The 20561-nt window shown below is 50.1% G+C and overlaps 3 protein-coding genes across 3 annotated transcripts; 2 read left to right on the forward strand and 1 right to left on the reverse strand.

The window, feature by feature from the left end:
• Window positions 1-4076: 4076 nt before the first annotated feature.
• LOC128819601 (feather keratin 1-like) lies at window positions 4077-7145 on the reverse strand. The gene is made up of 3 exons (XM_053999848.1): window positions 7121-7145; window positions 4754-4791; window positions 4077-4403 (listed from the first exon to the last, which is right to left on the reverse strand). The coding sequence occupies exons 1-3, from the start codon at window positions 7143-7145 to the stop codon at window positions 4077-4079; spliced, it is 390 nt and encodes a 129-aa protein (XP_053855823.1).
• Window positions 6692-7449, forward strand: LOC128819595 (feather keratin 1-like). Its single transcript, XM_053999842.1, has 2 exons — window positions 6692-6769; window positions 7123-7449. The coding sequence occupies exons 1-2, from the start codon at window positions 6692-6694 to the stop codon at window positions 7447-7449; spliced, it is 405 nt and encodes a 134-aa protein (XP_053855817.1).
• A 4231-nt stretch (window positions 7450-11680) lies between these two features.
• On the forward strand, window positions 11681-20524 carry LOC128819578 (gametocyte-specific factor 1-like). The gene is made up of 7 exons (XM_053999835.1): window positions 11681-12079; window positions 14027-14124; window positions 16155-16281; window positions 16903-16989; window positions 17669-17729; window positions 18513-18593; window positions 19412-20524. The coding sequence occupies exons 1-7, from the start codon at window positions 12058-12060 to the stop codon at window positions 19461-19463; spliced, it is 528 nt and encodes a 175-aa protein (XP_053855810.1). The 5' UTR covers window positions 11681-12057; the 3' UTR covers window positions 19464-20524.
• The last annotated feature ends 37 nt before the right edge of the window (window positions 20525-20561 follow it).

The following is a 20561-nucleotide window of genomic DNA, read 5'->3' on the forward strand; positions in this document are numbered from 1 at the left end:
GGGAGGGTGTTGTTGGGGCTGGTTTTGCACTGGCTGCCAGCACAGGCTGGCATTGGGAGTGCTCAGTGTGCACCGAGTCACCCTCTGGGTGCTGAGTTTCTCTGCCTCTGCATCAGAATGGGGATTTCTGTAAACAGTTCAATGGCTAACTTGTACTCTCTTCACACACTTTTCCATTGTTTCTCAGTCAGCTCAGCACTGCATTGGAAGTACCAAGCAGTGAATGTGCTGCTGCAAGGACACCGGTTCCAGCTTCCCATCAGATGCCAGGCAAACCCTTTGTAACAGTATTGTGCCACTCTATCTATATCAGTTACTCAAAGTTCCATTAAAACTCATCCTGAACATTTCCTATCATGGGACCTGCCATTTTCCATTTCCCACCACGTCATTAACTTCTTCCTTCTGTCTCATCTTCATCTACCCTATTTCAGTTTAAAAGTGTTGCTCCTTGTCCAAGCACTGCAGGCCTTGATATAATGTCTCTCTCCAACTTCCTTATCCGTCCCCTTTGCATACTGAAATGCGGCAATAAGGTCTTCTCAGAGCCTGCTCTTCTCCTGCCTGAAAAAACAAGTGCCTCAGCCTTTCTCCATGGTAGGGGCAATGCATCCGTGTGATCATTTTTGCAGCCCTTGTTTGGAGCTGCTCTAACAGGTCCATGCCTACTTTGAATTGGGGACTCCAGACTGGATTCAGGGTTCCAGGTGGGGTCTAAGGAGAGCTGACCTGCTGGCTGTATTTCTGTTTGTGCAGACCAAGACATGATTGAATTTCTGGATGTCAAGAACACATTGCTGGCTCATGTCCAATTTTTCTACCTCCATGATTTCTGGTTCCTTCTCTGCAGGGCTGGTCTAGACAATTTCTCTTCCAGTGCTAGCCTTGTTGAAGCTCCTGAGTTTCACATGGGACCATTCTCAAATCTGCCAAGATCCCTCTGAATTGAAATACTTTCCTCAAGCCTCAGCTTGGTGTCATTCACAAACTTGTTGAGCGTCCACTCAGTCCCACTGTCTATGTTATTGATGAACATATTAACAAACATTGGTCCCTATATTGATCCCTGACGGACACCAGTCATCGCTAGTTTCCACTTGGACATTGAGCCCATGAGTATAAATCCTGGGATGCTCCCAAAATTCTCCTGAGACACTGTAACTTGCAGGTGAGGAAGGAAGCCGTGACTCCCCAACCGATCCCCCGGCCATCAGATCCAGCTTTGCCCAGACCTCCCTCTTGGCCTTGGTGCTCATTCTGCAGAAGGGGCATGTGGCCACTGCTGACATTTGTTGAGAAGCCTGGGTTGTGGAGGGCTCTGGAAGGGCAGAAGTCTCATGGAAGTGGACAGGAGGAGAGAGGAAGAGAAAGGAGAGAAGGTCAGGCACTTTATCTTGCTTGGCTGCCATCACTCTTCAGGGGCAGGCACAAACCAGGAAAAGCCCAGGGTATAACAGGAGATGGAACGGAGGACCGGTTGTTTTGATGTGATTATTAAGAAGTGCCTCTGCCCAAATTAAGGTACAGATGAGACCATATGCTAAAGTTAATAGGATGAAGGTTATTTAAAGGTAAATGTGAGGTAGAGATAAAGAAATAGGCGATAGAGGACGGTGAGAGAGAGGAAGAGAGTGAGAGAGAGACAGTTCAAGTTGAAAGATATCACCGCCCCATGGATCCAGCAGAATCCTGTTGGTTTTTCCTTCTGGTCTTCTCAGTGTTGGGGAACAACTTCCCCGAGTTGTTCTTCTCTGGTATCAGCTTTGTACAGTCCAAGTTCTAGGTATCCTCAGGGTGTAGATACAGTTCCCAGAGCTTGGGAAGGAATGTGTGTAAGCAGTTGCTTCCTTTTCCACAGCCTGCCACAGTGGGAATATTTGTCCAGATGTGTTAACAAGGATGCTCCCCAGATCAGGCCTGGAATTATCACCTTTCAGATGCAAATCCCTCTCTCAAGTTCCCACTGTAGTGGCTTATCTTATCCTGTGGCTTTGACAGTGTTTAAGGCAATTGTGGTCTTTAAGTCTCTTACACCAGTCTGTACTGGCCTGACTGGGATGGAGGTCATTGTCTTCAGAGCAGCCAATATTGTTCTGTGCTTCAAATGTAGCTAAACTACAAATGTGGCTAAATGTTTAGCCACTAAACGTGGCTAAACCAGTGCAAAGAACACACCGAAGCCTGACCTGTTGCTGCACAGGGCTGGCCCACCATCAAGACCATCTCTCTTTCTCACACTGCATCACCCACAGTGGAGGCCAGGAGTGGGCAAGTAGCTGGAGCTGATACAACCAGGACAAATGACCTCAACTGACCAAAGGGCTGTTCCAGGTCATGTAAAATCATAGAATCACTTAGGTATGACCAGACCTTTAAGATTAAGGGGTGCAACCATTAACCCAACTCTTCCAAGCTCAACACTTAACCATGTCCCCAAGTGTCACAAGTAGATGTCTTTTAAATCCCTCCAGGGATGGTGATAACACCACAACATTGGGCACATATAATATCATGCTTAGCAAAAAATCTGTGGACTGTCTTCCCAGAGAAGCCATTCTTCGGACACTGCCTGGGCATTGGTCTGCTGCTGCCACATGATTCCCTTGGAACCACTTGGTTTTCTCTTTTTTCTCCCATTCCTTCATAGAATATCCTGATCCTGACACCAGGGTATGTCACTCCCTTGCTTTTCCAATTCTCCCCCTTCCCCCTGGGTCAGCAGATCATGAGAAGAACTGCTCAGTGTTTACTGCTGCTCATAACACCACACAGGCTCACAGGCAGTGTTCGTCCTCTTTGCCCTGCTCCTTCCTTGTGTCTGCCCAGGGCTTCCTAGGAAAGTTTTTGGAGACATGGTGGCAGGAAAAGACATTGGGAATGAAGAGAGGCAGCAGGTGTGGGCTGAGTGACTCAAAGGGCTGTCCAGAAGCAGCTGAGGGAGGGCTGAACTGCTGCAGGACACAGCTGGGCACAGTGACACACATATCCCCAGAGCCCTGAAGGGCAGCTGACTTGGGACCAACCAGCCATGTCTCCCCACATCCCCCTCAGCCCCTGGCAAGCAGCAGCCCCAAAGCAGGGCCAGGGAAAGGGGCTTTGGCAGTCACCACATCAGAACAGGGGTGACTGCCCCCCCTGTGCCTGGGCACCCAGGGCTGTCAGCAGCATCCCTGGCTGTGCAAGAGGAGTGGAACCAGGAGCTGGGGGGGAGCAACGATGCTGCTCTGCTCAGCACTCGCCTGCTGCCATCCCCTGTGTTGGCACATGCTGTAATGTAAGAACCACCTGGACCAAGTGGAGTGAGTTTGGTGCAGGGTGGCCAGGATGGTGAGGAGGTCGGAGCACTTGGCTTAGGCACAGGGATCGCTGGATGTGGAGAGGAGAATGCTTTGGTTGGACAGAAAATCATCCTTGGAGCAGACAGGGCCAGTGAAGAGGATTGGTTCATTCTACCAGCTCCAGACATATCAAGAAGGATAGAAAGCAGCAATACCGTGATAAAGCAGATTTAACTCTCATGTCTTAAAAGGAACTCAAAGACCTTCTCCTAAATCTGTTACACAAAACCATCCCTGAACAACACCTCCCTCCCTGAGAATCTTGGAAGACTGACAAGAGAGGAAAGAATGACATAGATGCATGGGCTGGGATGCAAAAGAAATTTAATGAGTCAAAAGATGAGAACAAAGTCACTCTGAGTGGAGACTGCAGTGCAGAGAGCAGCAGGGTCAGCTCAGAATCTCCATCACACGGCCATGGCAGAGATCCCAGCTGGTGTCCATCTGCCAGATCCAGAGAGGGAGCAGGGCCAGCAGGTGCTCCCCAGGATGGCTGGGCGGGGATCACAGCCCCGGGGAGCACAAGGGAACAAGGGCACAGGAGGGAAAGGAGAGAGAGGCAGGGGACAGAGGCAGGGATGGGCTGTGCTTCCCAAGAGCCCAGGCTGGCCCCGTCCCTCTGCAAGGGCTGCTGGGGTTGCTCAGCCCCTCAGGAAGCAAGAAGCCGATGCTGCGTGCCCAGGGCGGTTCCATCCTGGGAGTCCCTGGGTTCCTTGCCCAAGGCCAGCGGCAGCAGCTTCAGCAGGGGAGGCACCTCGTGCCACAGAGGCCACTGCCCAAGCCAGAGAGGCCAAAGCCCCCGGAGCTGATGGGCACTCCCTGAGAGCTGAGGATGCTGCCAACAGCAGCCGAGGTGGAGGATCCCACCACGGTGTTCTGGGGGAAGGAGCTGAGGATGGGGCCGGGCAGGGTCACCACCACGGGCGAGGGTTCGATGATGACGGTGGAGTCCTGGCACTGCCTGACACAGGGCTCATTGCAGCTGTTGGCCAGCGGGGTGGGGCCGCAGGGCTGGCAGGGCCGGCACGGGCTGTAGCAGGACATGTCTTGGGGCTGCAGGTGCACCTGTGAGACAGGGCAGGGGAAAGCAGAACACCAGCAGTGGGTGAGGATCAGCCTGTCACCCCACCATGAGGGACCAAAGGCATCAACTGGAGACAAGCCCAGGGGCTGTACAGAGAGACCCACAGGCTTCTCCTTTCCTCAGAGGAGCCCTACCAAGAGCTACCCAAGGAAGATCCCTGTGTGGTCCATAGCTTTGGAAACAGCTCAGACAAGCCTCAACCTTTGCCCTTGTTGCACCTTCTGCCTCCTTCCCTCATCCATGGCAAGAATCCATAAAGGATAAAAAAGCATGTACAGACCGAGAAATCCCATGTGAGGAGGAGAGGGATGTGAAAAAGCTTCAGACTCACCTTGTGCTCAAGGAGATGGAGGTGAGAGGAGTGGATGAGAGAGTGAGGAGAAGGTCCTGCTTTTATACTGTTCCCGCACCGCCCCAGGCCCACAGTCACTGCACAAGGACAGTAATTTTCCTACAGACTCATCTCAAAGGAAAACATTCTACCCAATGGCACAGATTGTGGTTGGGTTTTCATCTCTTTTGCCATTTCATTTCCCCATTTCTGACATTCCCACTAAGTCATGGAGGCTTCTACCATGTGGTGGGATGAGAAGTCCCACAAGGATTTCTTTGTGCAGGAACACAATAGTATGGGCAGGAATCAAGGCTCAAGTTGACCCATGTGGAGTTCTGTACTTCCTTACTGCCTGAGGGTTGTGTTGACTCTTGGGACAGTGCCTTCTCTTCCCCCTCTCTGCAACCCAGGATGCATTTTGGCTGCACCCTTTGCACCCTGACCTGGAGGACACACAAAGTCGTGCCACACACTGTCAGTTCTGCGCACACCCTGAGCTGTGGCAGTGCTGCCAAGCGAGTCAGGCTGAGGGCAATGGCCTTTGGGCTGCCTGGAGCTGTGGTGTGTGGGCACAGCCCAGCGCTTGAAGATGCTTTTCCGGGGTTATGGCTGGAGCTGCCCTTGCTGGAAGGGAATTCAGCCCTGCCTGGGACAAAGCCTGCAGACATCACACACTCCTGGCTTGACCTCACACCAAAATTAGAGCGTGACTCGCCATGGGTCAGGAGAGTTTGGCTTTGGAGATTTGCCTACTGAAGGCATTCCCTTGCCCTCCTGGGACGCAGCCCAGCTGCCTCCACGTCTGCAGGGCAGGGAAGTGCAGCACTCCTTGGTGCAGTTTGAAATCTGGTTTTGCATCCAGGGCCTTTCTGAGCACACCTCCTCCCTGAGCGCTGCCTGTTGGATTTTGTTGTGATTTTCTCTATCACCTCTCCAGATATCAAGACAAGCCTGATTGGCCTGTTATTCCCTGACTCCTCTTTGATGCCTCTCTTGAAGACAAGGCACTCAGTGGCTTTCTTCCAGTTCTCAGATGCATTCATTGGTCACTGTGACTTTCAAAAGGAATTGAGAAAGGCTTTGTACTGACCCCAGTGAACACATAACATCGATTCACACACACTCATTTCAGACCAGTGTGTTTGAATGTTCCCCCATTGGATTCTGTTCTGCTTGGGGAAATCTTTTCTGTTCCAGTTGTTCCAAGGAGTACCAGAACTTTAGTTCCTGATAGCAGTTCCTGATGATAAAGACCAAGGACATGAACCTTTGAGGATGTTCACCTTTCCTGTACCCCCTGCCCTCAGGGAAGCTGCCCTGTTGAATTCTGGGGCTGCCTTTATTGATGCCCTGTCTGGAGAAGACCTTTTTATTGCCCCTCCATGTGCTTTGCCTGATTCAGCTCCAGGTGGGCTTTGGCTTTCCTAACGCCTGGCAAACGTCCCCTCCAGAGCAAAGGGCATCAAGAGGAAGAGAGCTGAAACATTGGCACAGCCTGGCTGCCTGGACACGCTGCAGCTCATGACCCTTGCAGAGAGCATAGAGACAGGAAAAAAGAAAAAAGGAAGAGAAATGACCATTAAAAGTGGATTATTTGGGTGCCCTCTGACATGTGCAGTGTGAGGCTGGGACTCTTCCTGCAGGGGATACTGCAAAGAGTTGCTTTGACTGCCCTAAACCAACATTCCCTGCCTTCATCCTGCACTTGGGTCATGTGCCCTCACTGACATGGCTCTGCCTGGGATATCCTTTGCTACTCATCACAGAACATGAAAGAATCCTGCATGCAGGGCAGGAATGTTGGAAATGAGGAAATGGAAAGGCAGCGTAGATGGAAACAAAACGTGAATCGCTGCCACTATGTGGGATAATTTCCTTTGAAGATGAGTCTGTTGAAAAATTGCCACCCTTGTGCAGGACTGTGGGCCTGGGGCAATGCAAGAGCTGTATAAAAGCAGGCTCTTCTCCCCACTCTCACATTCACTCCACTCACCTCCATCTCCTTGGAACAAGGTGAGTTTGAAGCTCATTCTCCATTTCCTCCTTCTTCTCTGGGATTTCTCTGCACACACCTGTGACTTTGTCCCATGTGAGATCGTGCAGATGCTTTTTGTGAGAGGAGGAAAGGAGTGGGAGGTGTGTGACTGCTGGGTCTTGGCAGAAGCATTGCCCCAGTTTTGGGCTGGTTGGGGACGTCCCTGTGCTTGAGCTCTTGGTGGGGTTTGTATGAGGGGAAGAGCCCATGTGCCTCCAGAAACAGCCTTCACCTCTCGTTCCCAGCTCATGCCTTGGCTCCCTCATGCTGAGGTCACATTTGGATCCTTACCTACAACTTGTGATTCACTTCCCTCTGCTCTCTGTGCCAGGTGCACCTGCAGCCCCAAGACATGTCCTGCTACAGCCCGTGCCGGCCCTGCCAGCCCTGCGGCCCCACCCCGCTGGCCAACAGCTGCAATGAGCCCTGTGTCAGGCAGTGCCAGGACTCCACCGTGTTCATCCAGCCCTCGCCCGTGGTGGTGACCCTGCCCGGCCCCATCCTCAGCTCCTTCCCCCAGAACACCGTGGTGGGATCCTCCACCTCGGCTGCTGTTGGCAGCATCCTCAGCTCTCAGGGAGTGCCCATCAGCTCCGGGGGCTTTGGCCTCTCTGGCTTGGGCAGTGGCCTCTGTGGCACGAGGTGCTTCCCCTGCTGAAGCTGCTGCCGCTGGCCCTGGGCAAGGAACCCAGGGACTCCCAGGATGGAACCGCCCTGGGCACGCAGCATCGGCTTCTTGCTTCCTGAGGGGCTGAGCAACCCCAGCAGCCCTTGCAGAGGGACGGGGCCAGCCTGGGCTCTTGGGAAGCACAGCCCATCCCTGCCTCTGTCCCCTGCATCTCTCTCCTTTCCCTCCTGTGCCCTTGTTCCCTTGTGCTCCCCGGGGCTGTGATCCCCACCCAGCCATCCTGGGGAGCACCTGCTGGCCCTGCTCCCTCTCTGGATCTGGCAGATGGACACCAGCTGGGATCTCTGCCATGTCCATGGAACACAAACTCTCATCTGTCCCTGGTGCTTCCTGCACTGGATCCCTCTTTTGGATTGACCTGTTTTTCTCTTCTGATGCATTAAATTTCTGTTGCATCCCAGCCCATGCCTCTGTGTCATCCTTTCCCCTACAGGTATGATGTCAAGATGCCCAAGCAGAGCAGTGTTGACCTGGGGTGGTTCAGGGAGGGTATTTCAGGGATGTTTGTGCAGTGATTGTTCACACAATGATTGTTAGCTCTCTGTGCAGGGTCCCTCCCTCTGTGGACACTCCAGGCACATACAGTCAGGAGGAAAGTTGTTCCTCTGGGAAGTTTGGGGTGCATGAGGCATATAGAGAGCTTTCATTATTCCCAGTAGGAAGGATGGAACATGTACTGAGACCTTTTCAGCCTTTGCAAAAGAGTAAAACTCCACTGCAGATCATGTGTGTAGGTAGACACAATGCTTTGACAGATTTAGTCCATCTTAGGTTTCTGGAAACAGTTTTTGACATAATTTTGCAGACAGGACTAGAACAGGCCAGCTTCTCTGTGCTTGAAAATGTCTTTTGTAGTATTTCCACTCAAGAGAAGTCTACACTCCTCTCCTGATGTAGAGTTTTGATTCTATAAACACATTATCTCTTGTACCTTAAGATTATTCTGCTCTTGCTGCTGTCAGAGAGCACTGGTAAGCCTTCAGTCACCTGCTGGAATTAAATTAGGCAAATTTCTGGCTACTGCCAGAAAAACATTGGCCTGTAACTCCTAACTAGAACAGTGGGAAACCTTGTAGTGTATCTTCTTCCCCTAAAGGAAATCAGGGCATTGAAGGTCAGTGCCTTTGCTCAAATGTGTATGAGACTCCTCATTTGAAGTCAGTTCCAAAAGAGGGTGATTGCCCCGAGGAGAAGGGGGCTGTGAGTATGGATTGCCCAGGGAGGAGAAGAAACAACTGGAGGACAAGTCTGATGAGAAGAAGCTGAGGGAGCTGGGGGGGGCTCAGCCTGGAGAAAAGGAGGCTCAGAGGGACCTTCTGACTCTCCACAACTCCCTGACAGGAGGGTGCAGCCAGGTGGGGCTCAGGCTCTGCTCCAAGAGAACAAGGGACAAAGTGAGTGAAAACAGCCTGAAGTTGTGCCAGGAGGGTTTAGGTTAGCTATTTGGGAAAAATTCTTCCCTGAAAGGGTGGTAAGACATTGGAACAAGCTGCCCATGGCAGTGCTGGAGTCACTATTCCTGGAAGTGTTCAAAAAACATGTAGATGTGGTACTTGGGGACCTTGGCACTGCTGAGGGAATAGCTGGACCTGATGATCTCAGAGAGATTTTCCAACCTTGACAATACTGTGAATCTATGAAGCAGAGGCAGAATGATGGGCCCAAGCCTTGGTTTCCCAAAGCAGAGTCTCAGGCATCAGAATTATAAAAGCAAATAATTTAATAGAGCAGTAGGTGAGCTCAAGCTGGTGCAAAGAAATCCCCAGGCAACAATATTCCTGTGACTTGAGCACCTGCCCCCCACCATGTGCTTGCACACACCCCTTAGTCCAAGTTTTGGTCTGGGGTCTTCTAACACCTTGCTGAGTTTTTTTCTCCAAGTCAGTGCAGGGAGACATTCTGGGCTGACAGAGGTACAGTCTCTGCTGAGGCTGCAGCTTCCTGATCTCCTGCTCTGGCTTCAGGCGCACCAGGGGACTGAAACAGCCCCAGACACAGGATAAACACAACTGAGCATGCAAACCATCAGTGTGTTATTGCTGCAAATTGTGGAGTATGTTAAATTTTCTTAAGAAATTATGTTCTTCGATGTGTGATCTTTGTATACTTTCAAGACTAATCGACAAGAAGAGAGACTTAATCTGTGAAATAGAGAGCAGCCAGCAAACTGTAAATCACATCAAGGCGTTAGAAAGACAACTTGTTCCTGGAATTGCCTTGTTAAGGTTTAGGCTGGACATGCTTCATTGATCTCAGAGCTAGGGAGAAGTTAACAAAGCTTGTGAAGGAGGACAAACCATTATAGTAGACACCAGGAATGTAGAATTTACAGATGTCTTCAAGGACATCTGGCAGAACTCCCAAGATAAGGGAGAAACTAACAAAGTCAACTCAGCAATTGTGTTAAGATCAGCTCCAAGTGGGTAAAAGATAATTCCAGCAGGGGTGGATTGCGGCCATCAACACACAGACCACTGACCCAAGAAACCCCCTGACCCAGAAGAAGATAAAGACTGAGCATGTGGACTAACTAGCATGAGAAATGAGAGAATCATTAGCCAACAGAAGATAGAATACTAATTAATAAAAGTGCTATGTTACATGTAGCCAATGAACACTAACTCATTTGTTTGCTAAAATGTACAAATAGTAAAAAGTTTTAATATTTGGCATGCTTGATTTGTGGAACTCCACCAAGCACCCATGCTTGTGCAACTCTGACATAATCGATGTCTCCCTAGACTGTGTAATTATTCGATTTTTACACACCAAGGTAATCAATGCAATTTTTGTGAGCAACATTATCAGTGTTCTTCCCATACTAAAGTCAAAGCACAGCACTCTGCCAGCTACTGTGCAATTACAGACGGAATCAACTGCATTCCAGCCAAAACAAATTGTCTTATGTCTTCTTTTAACACACGTAATATCCATTCCTCATCTGCGAGAGCCAGTCACCACACTACCCACACAGTTATGAGGCAAGGCTGAGGGAGACCGGTTTGTTTAGCCAGGAGAGGAGGCTCAGGGGCGACTTTGTCACACTCTGCACCTCCCTGAAAGGCTGAAGTGAGTTGGGACCGGTCTCTTGTGCTGTGCCTGCAGTGAGAGGACCAGGGAATGGCCTTGAGCTGAGACAGGGGAGATTCAGATTAGATCAGGATGCTCAGGCCTTGGAAGGAGCCACCACCCCTGGGGTGTTCAGGAGGTGTCAGGATCTGGTGCTGGGTGATGAGGTTTAGGGGTTTAGGGGTGTTATAGGTAAAAATGATCAAGCTGAATTAATAAAAAAGATTTTTATTTCACAACCGAGATTCAGTAGTAGATAGCCACAATCAAAAAAACCGTGCCGAGCCCGGGGATCAGCGCTGGGTGAACACAGGTCCGACCTCTACAGCATCCGATCTATTCTGTTCACGGATGCTGTCTCTGTCCAGTCAGTTTTTATACGTTTTTTTTCCGCCTGGGGCAGAGGTTCTCCTATTCTTCTTGTTGCTTCACGTATTCCTGGGTCTCCTTTTCTCTGTGCTGGGCTGTACAAAAGTCACTTCTGGGAAGCGATGAATGCTGATGTTGAGTTAAGGGAACCTGGTATTGGGATGCACGTTCCTGACTATGCTCCTGACGACTCTGACTATCTCGATCTAGATATCTCCCGTGTATTCATCGCTGGGTGTCTCCGAGATGGTCCAGGAAAGGGCCCATTTCGCACAGAGCCATGCTTTTTCGTTTGTAAATGAGGTCTTTCTGCTTGCTGCCAGCTGTGGTTTCGAAGCCTTTCCTCGGCTGCGGCTTGTGGCTTAAAACTTTTAAGGATTTTTTGCCCAGGCATCATTTATTACATACATGTATTTTAGATAAGCACGAATTATTCCATAATATATATTACAGGGGTCACAGTGGGAGGACAGTTGGACTGGATGGCCTCGATTATATCAAAGGTCTCTTCCAACCTTGACAATTGTGATTCACTGTCCGGGGGCAGCTCGTAACCAGCGCCTAAGGCTGCAGCAGTCCCAGTCAAAAACATCAGGATGACTTTAAGCCTATCTCCCTTTATCTACATGGGTTTATTCCGGCTGAACATTCCCCAACACCTCAGGGCGGTTTCAGGGTCCCGGCCCGGCCGCCCTCGATGGCGCCGCGCGCACGGCGTTGCCCCGGCAACCGCGGCCGGGCGGGAAGGGCGAGACCGGCCCGGCGCCACAGCCAACCCCGAGGCGGCGGCGGGCTCGGACCCACAGCCGAGTCCAACCCGCCCCCACAACCAACCCCGAGGCGGCGGCGGGCTCGGACCCACAGCCGAGTCCAACCCGCCCTCACAACCAACCCCGAGGCGGCGGCGGGCTCGGACCCACAGCCGAGTCCAACCCGCCCTCACAGCCAACCCCGAGGCGGCGGCGGGCTCGGACCCACAGCCACCCCCGCACCGCCCCCACAGCCAACCCCGAGGCGGCGGCGGGCTCGGACCCACAGCCACCCCCGCAGCCGGCCTCGAGGCGGACTCGGCCCCACAGTCGACCCCGCACTCCACCCCGGAGCAGGCGCAGCCCCAGAGCGGACCCGGCCGGCCCCGCCATGGAGCTCGAGGAGGACTTGGGTGAGGCTTGAGGTTTGGTTGGGGTGGGACGGGAAAGCGCTCGTCGGTGCGGGCATGGCGGGGACCACACCCGCGCCACTGGGGTCTGTCCCCATGCCCAGTGCCCGAGCCAGCCCTCCTCTCGGTGATTGCAGCCCAGTTCGCCGCAGCAGCTGCAGCTCGTGCGGGTGAGGTCCAGCCTGTAGGATTTCACTGAATAAAACGACTTTGTTCGGTTCGAGCGTGCCTTCCAGCCGTGTCTCCCGGCTCAGCCGCTCCAGGAGGTTTTGGGATCCGTTTCAATGCAGTGTGGACAGGGACAGGTACCAGGATCTCCCTGCACGTGGCATTGTTGTGGTGCCTTTGGTGGTTTCAGCCGTGTATAAATTACAACTGCTTGGCTGCCTGAGCTGCTCCTGTGCTGCTGGGGGCTCTGCTCTCCTCTGCTGCTCGTCTCTGTCCCCTTTCCCTTCACTGGAACCACACTTGGTCTAGTGTGGCGCCAGTTCAGAGAGAGAAGCTATTGGAAAAATCTCTGCCAAATACTTTTTAGTCTTGTGAATTCTTTAAACAGACAGTGCTTAATCCTGTATTTACATATATCAGTGATTAATATGCACTACTGGGTATCTTAGCCGTGAGAATAAAGACTGTGTACCTGATAAAGGGTGTATCTTGGCCAGACCCCATAGTTAGAATGCATTCAATGAGAAAAAACCCTCCTCAGAAGGGAGGAGAGGATGTTTGGAGGAGGGAGCATCTCCCACGCAGCCGGTGCCAAAAAAAGAGTAATGCTGCTTTCTAATACTGAAATTACAGTGTTAGAGTGTTTCATTTTTCACAGCGTTTTCGGTGACAAATCCACTTGTGATTGCTCTTCCAGAGGCAGCTGAGCCAATGCAAAGCCAGGTGCTCTAATTTCCCCGAGTGGCCTGTTGAGGTGAGAGGTGCTCAGAGGCAGCAGCACTGCACAGCCCAGATGGAGACAAGGATCCTGTCTGTCCCTTCTCTTTCCAAGTGCCTCTTAGCCTGAATTCTGTTCGTTGGGACTTCTGGAACAGCATTTTAACAACTGCCAGCCTGAGGTCTGATGGAGCCACGTGTGTGAGAGAGGAGGGCAGAGGCAGCAGCAGCCAGTGCCTAGAGCTGGGTTAGCTCCTGCATAATCAAATCCTAAATGTGCTGAAAGCCCCTGCAGCAAGAGTGGCAGAGCAGAAAGGATGGGAGCAGCCCAAGCTCCTTGGTGTGTACCCCACAAACAGACCCACAGGCAGTAGTGGAGCCTTGTGTCTCCTCCTGGCTGCTTCTCTTCCTCACTCAGAATATGCATCTTTATTAATATTTATATTGTAATATATTTTATAGACAATTATGAATGCATGGATTCACACTGCTTCATGTTCAGTATGTTTGTTCCTCAGTGTTTTTGCTGCTTTAGTAACACCTCAGCTCCTAAATAATTACATGATTAAAACCTTCATTCAGAGTCTCATGTATCATGTTAGGCACACTGCTGCCTCCAGAATGTAACTCAGTTCCCTCACATTCTGCCTCCAGCAAAACAAGCTGTTGATGGAAAAAAGATTTGGTTCAGCTGCTGAAGGCGCTGGTGGGTGTGACATGATCCCACTGATCCTCCTCCAGGAGAGCTGGGAAGTGCTGCTGGCTTTCCCTTGGAGTAAGGGTGGTTGGCTCTCTAATAAGGTAATCTGAAGAGTTATTACGCTCAGTGGTGCTGACTCTCCTCTGTTTTAACTAATGTCCCAGTTATGAGAACTTCAGGTTTAATTAATTTGGTTATGCAAAGCAGGTGCCTGCCTTAATGAATGGTTTCAAACTAAGAGCAACTGGTTTAACTCCCTCAGACCACAGCCCTGATGTGGTGGTGTGGGGTTTTCCCCAGTGCACTGTGTGAGTGATTCTCATCTTCCTGACCAGATGCTCTTCCCTGTTCTCCTGTTCCACCAGATATGTTGGATCCAGAGAGGTTAATCCAGTGCCCCTTGGTTAAAAACCACTGGATCAGAGCACGGCGGTTTCCCTATCACCTGGTGAAGTGTAAGGAGGTGAGTTGGACAGGCAGTGACTGAGTGACTCTGTGCTTGCAAATACCCCCTGTGTTCCTGCCTTTCCTGACAAGTAGCTCTGTTTAACTTTTATTTCATGTAACTTCAGAATTTGTTTAGTGATAGCTCCAGGCACACAGGAATTCACCCATTCAGTCTGGCTCTGTTGGAAGGAGACACAGAGATCCTTCGTGGTTAGTTCAGGGAGGAGTCTCTGGTCTCTTCACAGGGAGGTCATATTCATTTTTCCACTTTCTAGATGAGGTGAGATAGTGATCATCAAGCAGATAAAGCCAGTGTATAAGTAATTAGCAGAAGAGCTTGGGGATTGTCACTGGTCCATCTGAAGATGCCACAGTGTGTTATTTGCAGTGGCAAGGGTCTGGGTGGAGATTGTCCCTCTTGCTTGGGACAAGTTTGTTGAGTTTCCTTTGCACCCCTTATGCATAAAATCCAATTAACGCTTCCACCTGGCTCAGTCTCCCATTGCTCTGTGCAGAACAGAGCCCTGACCCAAACGGGGATACTGCAGGCAGAGCAAGTTGGATCTTCTTGGCTGGAACTCTTTAAGAATCATGCAATCACAGGATGGTTTGGGTGGGAAGGGACCCCACAGCTCATCCAGTGCCAACCCCTTCCGCTGCCCCAGGTTGCTCCAAGCCCTGTCCAGCCTGGCCTTTGACACTTCCAGAGATCCCAGGGGCAGCCACAGCTGCTCTGGGTAACTTGTGCCAGGGCCTCCCCACCCTCACAGGGAGGAATTCCTTACCAGTATCCCATCTAACCCTGCCCTCTGGCAGTGGGAAGCCACTCGCTCATGCCAGGTGACAGCAGCGATGGACACCTATGGACATGGCAGCCCTGGCTGTACCAGGCAGGGAGTGCCAAGGGCTTTGGATGTGCTGAAGCCAGGGATCAGCAGTGGTGGAGGAGGAACTGCCTGGAGCAGCCTTGGGTGTGAGTCTAATCCCTGACCAGCAGAGCCAGGCAAGCACTGGTCCAGTGGCAGAGCTGGGGTTTTCCCAGTAATGCTCTGTCACTTGCAGGAGATAATTTACTCCTGCAATTTACTTATATAATTTATTTATAAATAAAATAATTTACTTATATAATTTATAGTGACAGCTGAGCTCTGCCACTAGAACTGGTGCCTGCCATAATGGAAATCAAGGTGGAATGCTCCCAGTTCTCTGGCTCTTCTAAAAGGCTTATGGAATTTCTCTGCCTGTATGCCCACTTAGTTAAAATACATCTCAAGGGTTTAGATTTGCCTGATGTTGTAGTATTCACATTCTCTGAACAGAGAGAAACATGATTCTCTCTCCCAGGATTTTTCCTGGGAAGTTGTGAGTCGCAGTGAGAAAGCTCAGAGAAAGAAGAAAACAATTCTTATCTCTATTTGCTGCGCCTCTTGTTTGGCACATGTGGAATGTGTTATGGAGATTGTTTACTGAAAGTGATTTGTTAATTGGACACCGGTGATGGTTGTTTGGATTGATTGGCCACTTGGGTCAAAGCTGTGTCATGACTGTCTCCAGACAGTCACAGATTTTTCTTTAGTATAATATAATTCTAGTATAATAAGTATTAATGTAATATTATTTAGCTTAATAAAAGCAATTTATTCAGCCTTCTGCAACATGGAGTAGAGCGTGTCATTCCCCACGCAGGGGGGTCACACTGCTTTGATATGATGTCTCTCCCCTCCTGGTTTTAAAATGATTTCATTTCTGCTTTAAGCCATGCAGTCATATCACCAGCACTGCAGGGAACTCTAGGGAGTTTGCTGAGAGTCTTTTCCACTTCAGTCAGGATGGCTCAGTTTCTGTGAATTGTGTTTGGAGGAAAAGTCATGTTCATTTCCCCTTTTGTATTTAGTAAGTGTCTAACCAATACATTGCAATTTCTTGTTTACTTTTGTATTTTTCAAAGCAACACCACAAATATACCAGTCTTTTTTTCCTACGTATCAACAAGAGGTAAGTGAATATGAGAGATGTGGCACATAATTTTGGTTTTCCCATGTCCAGAGCAACCCTGAAATTGCAAAGAAATTGGCCACATGCCCCTTCAATGCTCGTCACCTGGTTCCTCAGGCTGACCTCAGCGACCACATCATGAAGTGCAATGACAAAGCCTTCGTGGAGCAAGATGTGGGTAAGAGACCCCCTGTGCTCCTAGGGAACTGAGGTGTCCTCGTGGAATAACCCAAAAGTGGGAGGCAAATGGTTGTCTATAGTTGTGTGTGACACAGCAGCTTTAGGGAAACTTGATCTCATTTGCTTGGCTTCATTGGGCAGTTTCTTGAGAACATGGCAGATGCTCTGGGTAGGCCTTGCATGTATTTTGTTACCAGGCTTGTTGAATGGAAAGGTTTTACCCATAATAGTGCAGCAAGTGCCTCTGGAAGGAGGAGTGGGATGCATTTATGGCCACAAGGATGGGCTGCTCCTCTTGCAGCACTGATCTCCATTTAACTCTTGCACACCACAGGGCACACAGTTTTCTGTCTTCTGTAGAGGTGCACAGGCAGTGATGCCTGCATCCATGTCAGCAGGTTTCCTCTTCACTCCAGAATTCCTGCTCAGAGTTCCAGAGAGCAGAGTCTTTTCCTTTTCATTGAAAAAGGCAAATTTGAAGTTGCTGCATTTCAGCTGTCCCCAACCTGTTTGCTTTGGGTGGGGCTTCCTCTAAAGCCCAGAGGTGTTTTGCAGCTTGAGCCAAAGTGTTTAATGGATTTAAGGACTGCTGGTCACTGTGTTTTCTCTCTTCCTGAAGTGAGCCGGTCCTGTGAGTCCCCACAGGAGCAGCTGAATAATGGGAGCACATGGCAGGCACCTCCATGTGCTGAAGACTGGGAAACAGGTGAGGAACTTGCCCATCTGCTGCCTTCTTCCTGGCCATGTCCTCCAGATCCTCTGGGGACAGTGTGAGGCCAGGAGTGCTGTTTGCTCAGGGCTGCCTTGTAGGACACTTTGCTTATGCTCCTTCATATGAACATGGATCTCTCCACCCAGCAGGCTTGGCTTGCTATAGAGAGCAATCCAAAATGCCTGCCAGAACGAGCATGGGAAAAGATTTCCAAGCATCCCTTCCTCCCATACTTTTGTACCTTTTGTGTGGTGATAGCAATGGAAACATGTTCCTCAGTGAAGCAGACACATTCCTCATAGGTCAACTTTTCCTCTCTCTTGAACATGGAAAAATATGAGAGAGATATTTCTGATCACAGAATCCCTGAATGGTTTGGCTTGGATGGCACCTTAAAGTTCATCTCATTCCATGGGCCAGGACACATTCCACTATCCCAGGCTGCTCCAAGTCCCATGCAACCTGGCCTTGGACACTTCCAGGGGTCCAGGGGCAGTCACAGCTGCTCTGGGCACCCTGTGCCAGAGCCTCACCACCCTCACAGAGAACAATTCCTTCCCAGTATCCCATCCAACCCTGCCCTCTGGCAGTGGGAAGTCATTTAAGGCACTGATCTGATTGTGGTTTCTGGGGTTTCTTAGTTTTGGGTCACAACATCTGCTTTCTTTCACAGACTTGCTGGAGGGATCTGAGTCTACTTTTGTGTGGGGTGTGATCAACTCTGCCATGAAAAGGTAGGGAATGCAAGTTTGATTCTTTACATCAGTGTTTATTTATACAAATATTGCAGCCATCTCCCAGCCTCACCTCAGTGGCTGGACAGGAGCTGCCTTTGCTGCTGTACAACCCTGGGAGGAGAGATGCTGTTGGTTCAGTGTGTCCTGCTTCCTCACATGGCCTGGACCAGAGCAGGAAACCCTCAGGAGCACTGATACTGCTCTTGTGTGCCTGTGGCCTGTGTTCAGGGATGTCTGATGGATGTCTGGGCAATGTGCAGAGAGAATAGTGGTCCCCTTGAGTCCTTGGGAGATCTCTTGTGAGCTCCTGCCTCCTGGGGCCTGGCAGATGTGCTGAAGTTGGGCCCTGTGTCAGCAGAACCCTCCCTGGTGCCCTTTCCAAAGGGTGGTCAGAGTTTGGGGCAGGGGGAGCAAGGAGCTCAGTGCCCAGTTGTGAACAGGAAGGGGCTGCCCTGGCTGGCTAGGGGATGTGGTGAAACCACCAGAGCTGCCCAAGGTGTTTTAAGGTTTATTTAACCGGTTCATTTACAGTCCAGCAATAATCCTGCCCCTGGCAGCTCCGAGTTCTGTGTGAGCTCTTCCATAGGGGCTGACAGCAGCACTGCCTGGTTCCACCTTTCAGGCTCTTTACAAGACCTTTGAGTGTTCAGAGCACATCCAGCTCTCCTCAGCACCACCAGCATGGTGGCACAGCACCATCCCCCAGGGCCTTGCTGCAGTAAAATGCATAAATGTGAGCCAGTGCATTTGCCAGAAGTAACCAAAGTCACTTAATTCCAGCACCATCAGGGACCAGAACAACTCCTTGCCCTCACGGATGCGGCCCCCTGAGACTCTCCCGTACACCCTGCCTGCAGGCCTGTGAGTACTGAGCATGGGGCTGAGGCACCCAGGCCAGAGCTGGGGACAGCTCCTGAAATCTCTGGCTGTAACAGCACTTCGTGGCTCCCACTGCATGGACAGGAGGGGTTGTATGGAACAGCTGCTTCTTGAGAGCAGCTTCTGAGGGAATCTGCTGCTGGGATCATCTTCTGTGTCCTTCCTTTGAGGCATCCTCTCTGTTCTTTCCTTGCTCCATTCCTGTGGCCCAGGTTAGGCAGAGCTGCTTCCTGGCCACTTCCTGTCTCTCTAAACACACCATTCCACAGCATCCCCATTATCCCCTTTCACCCCCCACCCTGCCCCTGACTTAAACCAAATTGTTCCTTTGTTTTGTGCTCTGTTCACTGTCAGGCCCAGCTAAGTCAGAGCTGAGATGAAAGAGTCCTTAAACCAGCACCACTGGGAGAAGAAGCTATCAAATTCCATCTGGGGGAGGGAGAGAAGGAGCTCCCCATGGGGAAGCGTCTAATGCTGAAATCAAAGATTTTTATTTGCCTTTAGCAGCAAAGCAACAGCTTAAAGATCCTTTGAGGAATGATTGTTCTGGTTCCCACTGGGAGCAACTGAACCTGGTGCTCTCTGGGCACTGCAGACACAGCTCCTGCACAGCCAAGGACTGCAATTGCCACAGTGTTGGGCTGAGTCTGGCAAACCAAACTGAAATGCCAGTTGTAGACAAGCCTTGCTGCCAAGGGGACAAGTGCTGCCTCTGCAGAGGCCACTGTCCCTTGCGGGAGCGGGGGAAGTTGTTGTATCTTTGCCCATCTCATGCAAAAATTTTACCTTGTCCTTTCCAGAGTTCGGAATATTAGTTCCTCCCCTTGGAACTTAGTTTTGCCCCAGCAGTAAGTGTCTCCCTGGTTTGGATGGGAGAGCTCCTGCAGAAGACAGGCATGCTCTGGACCTGATGGCAGGACTCTACACCTGGCTTTTATTGCATGATGTGTTTCTTGTAATGTTTGAATATGTGGAACTGTCCTTGGTTACCAAATGTTTCCCCCAACCACTTGTTTTAAAAGTTACCCTCACCTTTACTTGGTGAATTTTGTTACTGTTCTTGAAAAAATAGACTGATAAATGTACACAGAAACCTTCCCATCCCAGCCCTGGTGGCTCCCTGTGAACAGGAAAAACATCATAATTGCCAAGTCTCTGGTTTTTGTAACAGGCAAACTTAGAAGTATTTTACTGTGCATGCACTTTTTGTTTTTATTTTGTTGGAATCTGAGTTTGTCCACTCAGGGTATGGCAAATGTTCAGGTTGAGTTTTAAATCGTGTTGTCATTTGCAGACTGCTTTGAGAGCATCCTGACCTTAACTTTTGCACCTTCACACCTTAAGCCTTACCTTTGTCACCTTAGGCCTTACTTTGTCTCCTGTGTGTGAGGGACTTCCCCAGGCAGACCTTAACAGAGAATCCTCTGCAAGTTCCTTGCATCACACACAACTCCAAACAGGGGAAGTTTCAGGAGGACACTGAGGTGTTTTTCCAGTTTCCATTAGAGTTTTGCAGTTTTCTAATGCTTGAAACATGTTTGAGAGCTCTTGGGTACCTGTTCTGTATTAGGGGAGGAAGGGAGTAGGAATGGTTTAAATCAATAAAAATACATGTTTAGGACTGAAAATGTTCAGATCAAGCAGTACATTTCTAAACATGCAAAGTACAAAATGGGATCTAAAGATACAACTATAAAGAATTAAGAAGCCAGACATAGTGTTTGTCTAGAAAGAGATTAATTCCTTCTTATTTTCCCCTAAAAACTGGATTTCCACCATCTGTATATTAACACTAGAAAATAACTACATGTTGACTGGAATGTGCAAAATTAGGATTCTTTTAAAGTTCTGTCAATTTATGTCAAGGTTCTTGTTGGCAATTTAGAATAAAAATGTTTTAAATGCCTTGACAATGCTTTTCTTTAGAGCCAATAAGTGCTGACATGGGAA

Source organism: Vidua macroura, chromosome 27 (assembly GCF_024509145.1).
Source record: "Vidua macroura isolate BioBank_ID:100142 chromosome 27, ASM2450914v1, whole genome shotgun sequence".
Classification (NCBI taxonomy): Eukaryota; Metazoa; Chordata; class Aves; order Passeriformes; family Viduidae; genus Vidua; species Vidua macroura.